Genomic DNA, 14472 nt, shown 5'->3' on the forward strand with positions numbered 1-14472 from the left:
AACTAACACCCAGGTACCTACTTACTGCTAAATGAACAAGGACAGCAAGTGCAAGGAAACACTCCGACACTCGTGTCGGAGATCGAACCATTGACACTGTGCGAGGCGAGAGCATCGCCAACCAAGCCTGGGGACACCATACAGCTTGAACATTCCACGTGTACAGGATGCACAAATATTGTGAACATAGCCGTACAATGTGCAAAAACTGGTTTACTAAGCAAAGAGTGCAAGAGCATGTTTATTACTGTCGAACAGTGCACTGGTTATATTTAACTGCAGGGCAAAACGTTGCTGTAATTTCTTAGTGGAAAGTAGTGAGCCTTATGTAAGGATTCGTTTGAAAGAATTTGAGAAGTATTTGTTAGGGTGAGGTGAAAGATCCACAGAACTAACCAAGGCGGCAAGCTCTCAAGGAAAAGAACAAAGGAGAATAATTGTCGAGGATCTAGCAGAATGAGGCAGTTAGCTGGCCTGGTCGTAGCTCTGACGAGTCATGGGGGTGGGATTAAAATTATTAACAAAATTATGACATTTTCATCTCTTATTCCCCATTTACCAATAAGCCACCAAAATCAAAGTACCATATTCACAGGATCATTTGGGTGAGCCCTAAAGTGATATCTTGACGCTAGCCATTAATCACAGGCAAGTCAAGCACTAATACGCTCGAAGAAACCCTATCTCACAACTGGCTGCGTCTCGACCCACAGAACTGACCATGAAACCATGATAAAATCACTGTCGTAGTGCACAACCTGCGGCTGAAACTGATTCAGCAAGACCAACACCGAATCCCTGGTGATACTAAAGTCTGTTCACCGTAGAAGCGGGATACCTACTCATTACCCGCAGCTCCAGAGTCAGTCTCATCTTACAGGAAAGCGAAAATTAAGAGTATTCGGGCAGATTTTAATTTAGTGTGTTTTGCTGTGTAGCTCGATTGCTAGCGCACTCGGCTCACACACTGAGGTCCGTGGTTAGATCCTGGGAACGGGTGCAAACATTAGGGCGTGTTTCTTTAAGACACTTGCTGTCCCTGTTCAGTAAAATATGTACCTGGGTGCATAAGGGATTTCTAAATAGTGATATGTCGTTGACATCACTTCGGCATGTACATAATTATTATTATTATAATGGGTCAAAGCCAGTGAGGCCCGACGCACTGACGAAGACAGTAATCTTACCCATGTTAAAATTTTCTGCCCTATGGAGATACATAAGTTGAAGTTCGTCATTGCATATCCTTGGTTCATATGAGGGTTTTGCTTAGATTTTGGGGGGAAGAGAAATAAGAGTATCTGAAAAGAGGGTCAATCACGAGGTTTTCTAACAGAGGATTTTTATTTATTGAAAACTTGTATTACAGTAAATGAGATTAAACTATTCAGTTCACAGACCTAACAACTCTTATTCTATTTTTCTTTTATTATAGTTTCAGAGCGCTTTACAGTGCACTAATTTCGAATTTAAATATTTTGTAATTAGAACATATTGTTGCCAGATCCTAACAACGTTGTCAAAGTTAGGCAATATTTTGTTCTCAGTGATATGTATCATAATGATAAACATGTAAATTTTCTTTTGTTTTCCTTGTATATAAATTTCAACATACGAGAAATAAAAGCCACTCAGAGAAATGATGAACACTACAGTACCAATGTCTGGCAACGTTGCTATCAGCACTAGACAATTTTCATTTCCAGTATTCACAAGACATTTTTTAGAACACAGACACAAGTAAAAAGAAAATGTAGCCACATATTATCATTGGCTGGAGAAAAAAAAATATCACAATCCTCGTTGACTTAATGATCAGAATCTTGCTGAACAAAATGAAGCAGGTAGCTGGTCCTGACTTGCCTCAGCAAGTCACTTACCTCAGCAAGTCACTTATGCTTCCATTATGGTCAGGTAAACATACTCACCCCGAGACAAAATTTTCTGCCTAGCTTCCTCAAATACAAATATCCTCGTGTTGTTGAGTCGTTTGCTAAAAGATAATAATGTGTCACACCGTTCTTTTTAACAGGTATATATTACCTGGAAGAAAACACATAAGCAATCACCCACGGAGGACACACCCGTCGACAAGAAAACCAAAATTATATATGCATATAATCACTAGGTTACGTAGTTTGATAGTTGAGGTACAGGTGAATATTAGAAATGTACGAAAGCCATACAAAACATGAACTTTCGTTACTGGGTGTCGTGTCATCCTGAGATGGAAGCTACAGCAAAAAAGTCTATTTCGTCTATGTCTACTTCATCTCCAGGTGTAAATAACAATTATAATTTCCACAATTTCAAGGATTTTCATAAAATAAGCTTTGAATGTTTAATATATACGTATAAAGAAGTTCATGACAAGATGAAAAAGCACAAGATTTTATTTTTAGCTTGCATGACGTAAGAAATTTAGAAGAAAAAGTGAAGTAAAATACTATTTCAACAAGGTATGGAGACAGTCTGGCACTACCACTGCATAACTGTCCCAAGAAATCATATTCATTTTTTTAAGATTTTCGAATTTTACGACGTGAGTCTCTCGATTGTGTGTGTGTGTGTGTGTGTGTGTGTGTGTGTGTGTGTGTGTGTGTGTGTGTGTGTGTGTGTGTGTGTGTGTGTGTATATATATATAATATATATATATATATATATATATATATATATATATATATATATATATATATATATATATATATATATATATATATATATATAATAGGATGGGGTCCACCTCTGGTGTAAATTGTGGGACCCATAGCCTCGGAGAAGTAGATAAAAAGGCTTCAAGGAAGAATATTTGGATTTCTTCCTGAAGCCATTTGAATATTCCACACACATATACACGAGAGTAATACAACTTTTGTTGTGAGAAAGCCAATGAAGAGAATTGGTGAATATAATGCTATTTGCCAAACACGAATTTAGGTCCAGGGAGGTTCTCTGTGTCTGATGCTGTCCACTGTGGCGATACCAAGCAAGTTAACAAAGAAACGAGTCTCTTGTCGTTTGGAGATAAACTTGCTGAATTTAGTTCAATAAGATCTAATGCCTAGAACGCTGATTTAAGTAAATTTGTTTTTGTAATACAACATAAAACATTATTGCTAATTTGCGCGAATTATTTTCCTATTGAATTTTTTTTTACAAGTTCGAATCTTTTGCATCAACATTCAGACAAAGGGTCCAGTATTATCTTTTGAACCAATGGTTAGGTCACAGGGATGTGCGGAGACAGAAAATACTTCCCAACCCCAAATTCATCTCACCCTTAACCATCAAGTTTGTAACACAAAAATAATTGTCCAGAATGTAAAGATGACCTAGTTTATATGATATTCGTTAACCTAATAATTTACGATCAGCATGACAGCTTAATGGCATGGAATGTGTAAGTATCAGTGGCCGAGATTCTTTCACTTGTCTTTTCTAAGTATAAATGCTAAGGATAGGAGCCTGGCTGGAATTCTCCAAGCCTAACAAGTTGGCCAAAATTATGCTGACAACCTGAAACCAGGTTGTAAGGATAATTTTGGTTTTTGGGACCAGGCCAAGCCAGTCTTATCCGAAACAGGCATGTTTCTGTCAAAACAAATAAAGTTGTACAGATTTGAAGGAGCACTAGAAAGAAGCCATTAAATCTCTCTTACTCTTCCTAGGCCCTCATTTCTACTCTTGTTTAAAGGAATAAATTGCTGTATATTTTCTGCTCACACTTAAAACAAATCTTTCGTTCGTTCTCCTAGTGATCCAAGTCTTCGATGACGATCACAAGATTATCAGAGATGGCGTAGAATTATGTACGTATTACATTTCGCTCTATTTCATTAAAAAATATCTAATCGCGTAAACTGCGGGAAATTTCTTACATCTGGCATCGTTTAAGACATCAAACAATGACTCGAAATAACTAAGTGAAAGAAAAAAACACTCAAAGCACACACAGGAGCTGCGTCTCGACCCATGCAAGAACAACATTATGAACACATCCTCATAATTTTAAAGAAAAAAGAAAATACTCTCACACGAAAGTTTTTCTTCATTTGGCAACCTCAATTTATTCTCTCGTGTCTTAATGTAATTTATTACCGGCCTCGCGCCTGAGGCAAGTATCCATTTCTCCCCTTCTTTCTCCCCCTTCTTTCTCCACACTTTTCACTATTCTTCTTCACTTTGCCTTCAAGAAGGGATGTACTATGTTGCTGGTGGAAGCTTCTTGATTAAAGAAATTTGTAGAGACCTTCCCCTTCCTTGGATCAAATCTGATTACCCCTCATTCCCTGGATAATCCTTTCGGATTTAGCTCCCCAATAAGTCAAATAACATTCATCCAGCCTCGCACGTAAGACCAGAATATATATTTATCTTCATATTCTCTATTTTTCATCCTCTAGCCTCGTTTGTGGTCTTTTGTGGGAGAGACTAGTGGCGTTAGTGCCTCTGTTAGTGGTAGTTTGAGAGACGGGTGTTAGTGCGTCCGTTACTGGTAGTGTGAGAGACTGGTGTTAGTGCTTTTGTTAGTGGTAGTGTGAGAGACTGGTGTTAGTGCTTCTGTTAGTGGTAGTGTGAGAGACTGGTGTTAGTGCCTCTGTTAGTGGTAGTGTGAGAGACTGGTATTAGTACTTTTGATAGTGGTAATTAGTGTGAGAGACTAGTGGTGTTAGCGCCCAGGGTGCGGTTAACGAAGTGGCGGACTCGTAGTTTCTGTAGCTTGAAGGCCTTCATGCCCATGGTGGCGATCTCTGCTAGTGGGTTGTTAGCTGCCAGACCCATTCCACTGCTGCGGAGGGGGAAAGAAGTGGTTAGTGGATCTCTTACTGGGTACCGCCTACCTACTAGTGGCTTATCTGACTGGAACCACCTAGAAATAGGTCTGAGGTAAAAAAAAAAGGACACGTGTGCAGCTATGCGACATTTTATTGTGGCAACATTTCCCTCTTCAGGAGCTTTGTCAAGCCGTTACTTAACAAGGTTCCCGGAGAGCGAAACGCTGCCACATAAAAATGTGGCAGCAGTTGCACATATGTCCTTTTACCTAACATATTGTTCGTAATTCTACCAACATTATTAGAAACAGATTGTGGACAGTAGCGCGCCTGGTAGGTATCACCTAGAACAATGGTGGCCGAGCAATCGTGACCAAAAAAAGCGTACACAGTAATTTGCATAAAACTAACAGGTGTAAAATAGATAAGTTTTATAACAAAAGAATGGGGGAATAGTACCCATCACTGTTGGTAACACACTTCACATTGTCGTTGTCAAAGCAGCAGTAAGAAAGATTCTCGCAGAAGCCGCCGCCAGCTTGCTTCTGCCAAACCTCTAATAGTGTGTTAATGTTGGTAGAATTACCGATAATATGTTAAGTAAAAGGACTCGAGTGCATCTAAAGTGACATTTTATTGTCTCAACGTTTCGCTCTCCAGGAGCTTCGTCAAACAATAATTGAACTTGATAATTGAACTTGATAAAAACAAGAAAGTAGCAATTAAAAATTTGCGCTGAAGACTTTCTCAGTAATAATTAGAAATGGAAGAGCTTTTATGAATGACTCGTGAGGTCGTAGTTGTAAACAACTCGCCAAACAAGATGTGTAGAAATACATCTAGCAATGTAAATTTTATTCAGCCTTTGCTAAATAGTAAACTGGCCTGCTAGATATAGAACTTTCTTGTCATAGGTTTGAACCCTCAGTTTGGTGAGTTGAAAATCGAATTTCATTTGTCAGAAAAGGCTAAAAAAAAATTTTTTTTAAGTAACCTAATTAATAGCTTGTGAGCAGTGAACAAACCTGGGTATTTCGCGAGCCTCACTGAAAGAACAAAATGAGTTTAGTGAACCCCCTGGTAGTTATTACTTTGAGTTTAGAGGTTCAACTTGGGATACTACACTGTGGTTAAGGACTCATCTAGATGGTATCATCTCGAGGTTAGGTGTTCATCTAGAAGATATTACTCGGAGAATAAGGAGATTAACGAGCTATACTCTAGAACTGCGAGAAATGATAATATAAAAGTTAATGAACTAGTAGGGGTTCTCACGTCTGCATGTCATCCTCAGCACCGTGCTTTGCTAGGGCCAGCAGGATCATGGTAAGTTCCTTCTTACTGATCTTGCCGTCCTTGTTGAAGTCGCAGCCTCTCATGATCGAGTCCTGAAACTCCTGCAGGTCCAACGCGTCGTAGTCCTGTGGGAAAGAAGATGCAGTCAGTACTAGTTGGGAGGTCAGTTCCTCTCTTCCTAGGTTCATTTCAGCGATAGGTTCAACCAGTTCCTACCTTCCTAAGTTTATTTTAACAACAGATTCAACCAATGCCTATCTGCTCTGGGTAACGTTAACTACACCACCTTCAGCCTTCCTCGGATAACAATTAGTCAACTGGCAAAGTTTAACAGATCATCAAACTTTCTTTGGCAATAAACGTAGAATTACCGACTTACATTATTATTATTATTATTAACACACTGGCCGATTCCCACCAAGACAGGGTGGCCCGAAAAAGAAAAACTTTCACCATCATTCACTCCATCACTGTCTTGCCAGAAGGGTGCTTCACACTACAGTTTTTAAACTGCAACATTAACACCTCTCCTTCAGAGTGCAGGCACTGTACTTCCCATCTCCAGGACTCAAGTCCGGGCTGCCGGTTTCCCTGAATCCCTTCATAAATGTTACTTGGCTCACACTCCAACAGCATGTCAAGAATTAAAAACCATTTGTCTCCATTCACTCCTATCAAACACGCTCACGCATGCCTGCTGGAAGTCCAAGCCCCTCGCACACACAACCTCCTTTACCCCCTCCCTCCAACCTTTCCTAGGCCGACCCCTACCCCGCCTTCCTTCCACTACAGACTGATACACTCTTGAAGTCATTCTGTTTCGCTCCATTCTCTCTACATGTCCGAACCACCTCAACAACCCTTCCTCAGCCCTCTGGACATCATTTTTAGTAATCCCACACCTCCTCCTAACTTCCAAACTACGAATTCTCTGCATTATATTCACACCACACATTGCTCTCAGACATGACATCTCCACTGCCTCCAGCCTTCTCCTCGCTGCAACATTCATCACCCATGTTTCACACCCATATAAGAGCGTTGGTAAAACTATACTCTCATACATTCCCCTCTTTGCCTCCAAAGACAAAGTTCTTTGTCTCCACAGACTCCTAAGTGCACCGCTAACCCTTTTCCCCTCATCAATTCTATGATTCACCTCATCTTTCATAGACCCATCCGCTGACACGTCCACTCCCAAATATCTGAATACATTCACCTCCTCCATACTCTCTCCCTCCAATCTGATATCCAATCTTTCATCACCTAATCTTTTTGTTATCCTCATAACCTTACTCTTTCCTGTATTCACTTTTAATTTTCTTCTTTTGCATACCCTACCAAATTCATCCACCAACCTCTTCAACTTCTCTTCAGAATCTCCCAAGAGCACAGTGTCATCAGCAAAGAGCAACTGTGACAACTCCCACTTTGTGTGATTCTTTATCTTTTAACTCCACGCCTCTTGCCAAGTCCCTCGCATTTACTTCTCTTACAACCCCATCTATAAATATATTAACCACGGTGACATCACACATCCTTGCCTAAGGCCTACTTTTACTGGGAAATAATCTCCCTCTTTCCTACATACTCTAACTTGAGCCTCACTATCCTCGTAAAAACTCTTCACTGCTTTCAGTAACCTACCTCCTACACCATACACCTGCAACATCTGCCACATTGCCCCCCTATCCACCCTGTCATACGCCTTTTCCAAATCCATAAATGCCACAAAAAACTCTTCAGCCTTATTTATCTAAATACTGTTCAATAATATGTTTCACTGTAAACACCTGGTCCACACACCCCATTCCTTTCCTAAAGCCTTCTTGTTCATGTGCTATCCTATTCTCTGTCTTACTCTTAATTCTTTCAATAATAATTCTACCATACACTTTACCAGGTATACTCAACAGACTTATCCCCCTATTATTTTTGCACTGTCTTTTGTCCCCTTTGCCTTTATACAAAGGAACTATGCATGCTCTCTGCCAATCCCTAGGTACCTTACCCTCTTCCATACATTTATTAAATAATTGCACCAACCACTCCAAAACTATATCCCCACCTGCTTTTAACATTTCTATCTTTATCCCACCAATCCCGGCTGCTTTACCCCCTTTCATTTTACCTACTGCCTCACGAACTTCCCCCACACTCACAACTGGCTCTTCCTCACTCCTAGAAGATGTTATTTCTCCTTGCCCTATACACAAAATCACAGCTTCCCTATCTTCATCAACATTTAACAATTCCTCAAAATATTCCTTCCATCTTCCCAATACCTCTAACTCTCCATTTAATAACTCTCCTATTTTTAACTGACAAATCCATTTGTTCTCTAGGCTTCCTTAACTTGTTAATCTCGCTTCAAAACTTTTTCTTATTTTCAATAAAGCTTGTTGATAACATCTCACCCACTCTGTCATTTGCTCTCTTTTTACATTGTTTCACCACTCTCTTAACCTCTCTCTTTTTCTCCATGTACTCTTCCCTCCTTGCGTCACTTCTACTTTGTAAAAACTTCTCATATGCTAACTTTTTCTCCCTTACTACTCTCTTTACATCATCATTCCACCAATCGCTCCTCTTCCCTCCCGCACCCACTTTCCTGTAACCACAAACTTCTGCTGAACACTCTAACACTACATTTTTAAACCTACCCCATACCTCTTCGACCCCATTGCCTATGCTCTCATTAGCCCATCTATCCTCCAATAGCTGTTTATATCTTACCCTAACTGCCTCCTCTTTTAGTTTATAAACCTTCACCTCTCTCTTCTCTGAAGCTTTTATTCTCCTTGTATCCCATCTTCCTTTTACTCTCAGTGTAGTTTCAACTAAAATGTGATCTGATATATCTGTGGCCCCTCTATAAACATGTACATCCTGAAGTCTACTCAACAGTCTTTTATCTACCAATACATAATCCAACAAACCACTGTCATTTCGCCCTACATCATATCTTGTATACTTATTTTTACCTCTTTTTCTTAAAATATGTATTACCTATAACTAAATCCCCTTCTATACAAAGTGCAATCAAAGGGCTCCCATTATCATTTACACCTGGCACCCCAAACTTACCTACCACACCCTCTCTAAAAGTTTCTCCTACTTTAGCATTCAGGTCCTCTACCACAATTACTCTCTCACTTGGTTCAAAGGTTCCTATACATTCACTTAACATCTCCCAAAATCTCTCTCTCTCCTCTACATTCCTCTCTTCTCCAGTTGCATACACGCTTATTATGACCCACTTTTCACATCCAACCTTTACTTTAATCCACATAATTCTTGAATTTACACATTCATATTCTCTTTTCTCCTTCCATAACTGATCATTCAACATTACTGCTACCCCTTCCTTTGCTCTAACTCTCTCAGATACTCCAGATTTAATCCCATTTATTTCCCCCCACCGAAACTCCCGTACCCCCTTCAGCTTTGTTTCGCTTAGGGCCAGGACATCCAACTTCTTTTCATTCATAACATCAGCAATCATCTGTTTCTTGTCATCCGCACTACATCCACGCACATTCAAGCATCCCAGTTTTATAAAGTTTTTCTTCTTCTCTTTTTTTAGTAAATGTCTACAGGAAAAGGGGTTACTAGCCCATTGCTCCCGGCATTTTAGTCGCCTCATACTACACGCATGGCTTACGGAGGAAAGATTCTTTTCCACTTCCCCATGGACAATAGAAGAAATAAAGAAGAACAAGAGCTATTTAGAAAAAGGGGAAAAACCTAGATGTATGTATATATATATATGCATGTGCGTGTCTGTGAAGTGTGACCAAAGTGTAAGTAGGAGTAGCAAGATATCCCTGTTATCTAGCGTGTTTATGAGATAGAAAAAGACACCAGCAATCCTACCATCATGCAAAACAGTTACAGGTTTCTGTTTCACAGTCATCTGGCAGGACGGTAGTACTTCCCTGGGTGGTTGCTGTCTACCAACCTACTACCTACTACCGACTATTTTAGGTATAAGGACACATGTACAACTATTGTGACATTTTACTGTGGCAACGTTTCGCTCTCCAGGAGCAAAAGAGCTTGACAAACCTCCTGGAGAGGAAAACGTTGCCACAATAAAATATCACATTAGTTGCACATATATCCTTGTTCCCAACAAACTTTCCTTACTATGTGTAGATAAACCAAGCACATTTAACTCTTAATAATTCAAATGTTCTGATTGGCAGTATTCTGCAAATTCCTGTCCAGCTGCGATCATTTTATCAGAAATAAAATTCTATCTGGCTCAATAGATCCTTACAACGTAAGCTATTTTGAAGCCTATTAAAATTAACCGGACTAATTATGTGCCAGTTTCTATAAACCGAATATTACAACAAACATTTTTACAACAGATGTCATCATTACCATAACAGCAAATACCACCTTCAGTGGAGGGGAGGATGCAATGATACCAGTGTGAGGCTCATTTTCCGAGGAATTGGAGCCACATTCTCCATAGCTTGAATCTGATTGCTTTCCATTCTCTCGGAAATATACATCTTTAATACTTATCCATGCATGTAGTAATAATAATAATAATAATAATTCAGTAAGAATACTAGCAATATCAGGCACCACCACAGCAAAAATCATTATAAAAATATTATTATCATTATTATTGCTAGATACATCAGTATCAATACTACAAATATCGCCATCAAAAAATAACAAATAACATAATTATGACAAATACCATTATTACAAATATTATAAATATAATTATAACAAATATTAACATACACAAATAACCCGCACATAGAAAAGAGGAGCTTACGACGACGTTTCGGTCCGACTTGGACCATTTACAAAGTCACACTAACCAGAAGTGGAGCAGGACGGGTATATATAGGCAGGAAGAGGTAGTGGTGGTGGTGGTGGTAGTAGTAGTAGTAGTCGTAGTAGTGGTAGTAGTAGAAGTAGTAGTAGTAGTAGTAGTCGGGAATTAAGGAGGAGGAGCCAGTCAAATACAAAGAATGGGGAGCACTGCAAGGGAGCTAGGTGGCCACAAGGGAGCTAGGTGCCCACAAGGGAGCTAGGTGCCCACAAGGGAGCTAGGTGCCCACAAGGGAGCTAGGTGCCCACAAGGGAGCTAGGTGCCCACAAGGGAGCTAGGTGCCCACAAGGGAGCTAGGTGCCCACAGAGGGAGAACAAGTGCACAGAGGTGGGGGGAAGGGATGAAATAAATAAAGGAACAGAATCACGAGACAGAAAAAAGAAAGACAACCCAGAGGTATTGTGCCTTTTTTTTTGTTAAATATTAACATAATTACCATCATTATAATATATATTTTATCAAATATAATTTATTGCAGATATAAATACTATAGTTAAAATAACATCGTTACTACAAATATCATTTTAACAATTACTGTAATTAGCATCATCACTTCAAATATTCTCATTATAACAAATATCATTACAATGAACACCGTCATTACAATAAATTCCCTCATTTTAACATCAATTTCATTTTAATAAATACGACTATTACAAATATAACGTCATTATAAATACCATCAATACAATTGATATTTTAACGTATAATAAATGTCATCATTATAACAGGAATTACAATAAATATAACTGAAACATATATCATTATTATAACATGATAAATAGCATCATTATAAGAATTATAAAAATATTAGAAAAATCATCATAAATATCTTTATTACAGCAAATATCATGATAAACTATATCAATATCATTATAGCAATTATCATTATTATGAGAAATACTTCAACTGTCCTTATAAGAAATATCTCAACAAATTTCATTATTACAAATAGCATAACTATAACGAATGTCATTATAACAAATATCAATATAAATATCGTTATCACAACAAATTATAAACATAATAGTCATAATGTCATTGTAAATCACAATAAATAGAATATAACAAATATTGCAACAAATTTGGTCATAAATATCATCACAAAATTTACATTACAACAAATATTGAAATAACTATCACTACAACAAATACTGTCATTGTAATAACTATCATTACAACAAATATCATTATAATATGACAATAAATGTCATTATAAATATAAAAAATCCTCATAATTACAAAATATAATTACAAATATTATGATTAAAACAAATGTCATCATTATAACAAATAGTGTTAAAAGTAATACCATTATAATCATTATAACTAGTGTCACTATTACAAATTATACAGCAAAACATCATTATATCAAACATCATCATAATGAACATCATAAATACAGTCATTGTAAGTATTACAAATACCGTCATTATAACAAATACCAGCACAAAACTCATTATTACAACAAATATCACCGCTACATCATACATCTCTACAATAAATATAACCAGAAAACAATATCTGAGAACAGTTATCATCATCATAACTAATTCCATAACCCATCACAAAAACAAAAAACTCTATCACCATTACTAAAACAAATTCCACAATTTACGTGAAAACTGCAAAATATTCCTAAGCAGCTAAATTATACCACTACCACGACCATGATACCAATAAACAGACTACCTGAATGAGACACTTATGTAACATATAGAAATCTTTATTTTGGAAACGTTAAAACCAGCCAGTGGCGTCTTCAGTCCAAGACAGAAAAGAACCGTTGAAAATGAGTTAGAGTTAATCAATCGACTTCAGGCCGAGGGACTGATTATCTTAAACTACTCATCGTCTTCCACAGTTCTTTGTATAGGACTGAAAAAAACACTGGCCTGCGAAACGTATCTACAGTAGAGATGCACAAGTGTCTCATTCTTCATCTTGTTAGTTTTCTTAACGATTTACATCATAACAGATTAGTAGCACCACTTGTAACGTTCATCTCACCTTCTTCACGAGCTCCAGCAGGTCCTTCAGGAAACCATTCAACTCGTCGTTCTCTATGGTACCGTTGTTATCCTGTAACAGTTAACAAAAGCATTAATAACGGCAAATTTTTTCGTCAAGTTGTTTATGACTTGTTTACGAGTGAACACAGTATTTTGTGAACACAACATTTGTGAATACAGGAAGGCCCCGCTTTACAGCGTTTCGCTAACGCAGCGGCTTTCAATTATTCCCATTCTTCATTTATTTAGACTTTCTAAAATATATACATTCACCAATCACTATAAACTAAGAACGAAAATATTTTAAGGTAAGTAATACGTGTACTGTATATACATTTTTAGGCAATGCTCACTTAATTTTGATAGTGTTAACATGTAATCAGGCTTTTATGTGCATTTGACAGTGAAAAATGCTGTGTTTCACTTTAAAGCGATTTTTGTTTTACAGCAGTAACCTGGTGGTTAACGCTCTCGCTTCACACGGCGAGGGCCTGGGTTCGATTCCCAGCCAGAGTAGAAACATTGGACGTGTTTCTTTCCACCTGTTGTCTATGTTCCCCATCAGTAAAATGGGTACCTGGGTGTTAGTCGACTGGTGTGGGTCGCATCCTGGGACACTGACCTAAGGAGGCCTGGTCACAGACCGGGCCGCGGGGGCGTTGACCCCCGGAACTCTCTCCAGATAAACTCCAGATAGAACCTAAACTGCTGTATAAGTGGAGTCCTCCTCTACATCATCACTTGGGTCATCTACCCACTCTCTTAAGGTTTATCTCCTTTGCCTACTTAATATGGCAGCTTTGCCTTCTCACATGCTTTAGCACAGAGGGTTCGTCTCTACCCGTTCCGTGATCTATTCACCTTTTGTGAATAGATCGCGGAACGGGAATAGAGCAAGGTGATAGTATCAGTGACTTATCTAAGATAACACATTGATACTATCACCTTGCTTCCGTGGCGCTATGTTAAAAAAGTTGAATGTTGTAACCAGTTTAATGAGCTCATTAAATTCAGTGTAAAATAACTGAACAACTTTGGTATTTTTGAACTAATGTACACACACAAAGGCATGCAAATTAGCCTGATGACGCACATACGCAAGAGCACCCCCAACACACACACACACACACACACACACACACACACACACACACACACACACACACACACACACACACACACACACACACACACACAATCTCTCACTCACACACACCTCCCTCCCTCTCTCTCTCTCACACACACACACACACACACACCTACCTCCCTCTCCCACACACACACACACACACACACACACCTCTCACACACACACATCTCTCACACACACACACACACACACACACACACACACACACACGTCTCACACACACACACACACGTCTCACACACACACACACGTCTCACACACACACACCTCTCTCACACACACACACACCTCTCACACCCACACACACCTCACACACACACACACACACCTCTCACACACACACACACCTCTCTCACACACACACACACACACACACACAC

At 38.7% G+C, this 14472-nt stretch overlaps 1 protein-coding gene and 1 long non-coding RNA gene across 2 annotated transcripts in view; one reads left to right on the forward strand and one right to left on the reverse strand.

The window, feature by feature from the left end:
• LOC138854974 (uncharacterized) overlaps positions 1–14472 on the forward strand; it is a 131009-nt gene that overhangs the window by 73346 nt on the left and 43191 nt on the right. The gene's annotated exons all lie outside the window — the stretch shown is intronic.
• Cbp53E (Calbindin 53E) overlaps positions 1326–14472 on the reverse strand; it is a 182706-nt gene continuing 169559 nt past the window's right edge. Inside the window, exons 11-13 of the mRNA XM_070101331.1 lie at positions 12941–13012; positions 6051–6196; positions 1326–4789 (exon numbers count right to left, since the gene is read on the reverse strand). Of these exons, the coding sequence (XP_069957432.1) occupies positions 4648–4789; positions 6051–6196; positions 12941–13012 (360 nt within the window). The 3' untranslated portion in view covers positions 1326–4647. The remainder of the gene's footprint in view (positions 4790–6050; positions 6197–12940; positions 13013–14472) is intronic.

The sequence above is a fragment of the Cherax quadricarinatus genome, chromosome 76, assembly GCF_038502225.1.
Source record: "Cherax quadricarinatus isolate ZL_2023a chromosome 76, ASM3850222v1, whole genome shotgun sequence".
Classification (NCBI taxonomy): domain Eukaryota; kingdom Metazoa; phylum Arthropoda; class Malacostraca; order Decapoda; family Parastacidae; genus Cherax; species Cherax quadricarinatus.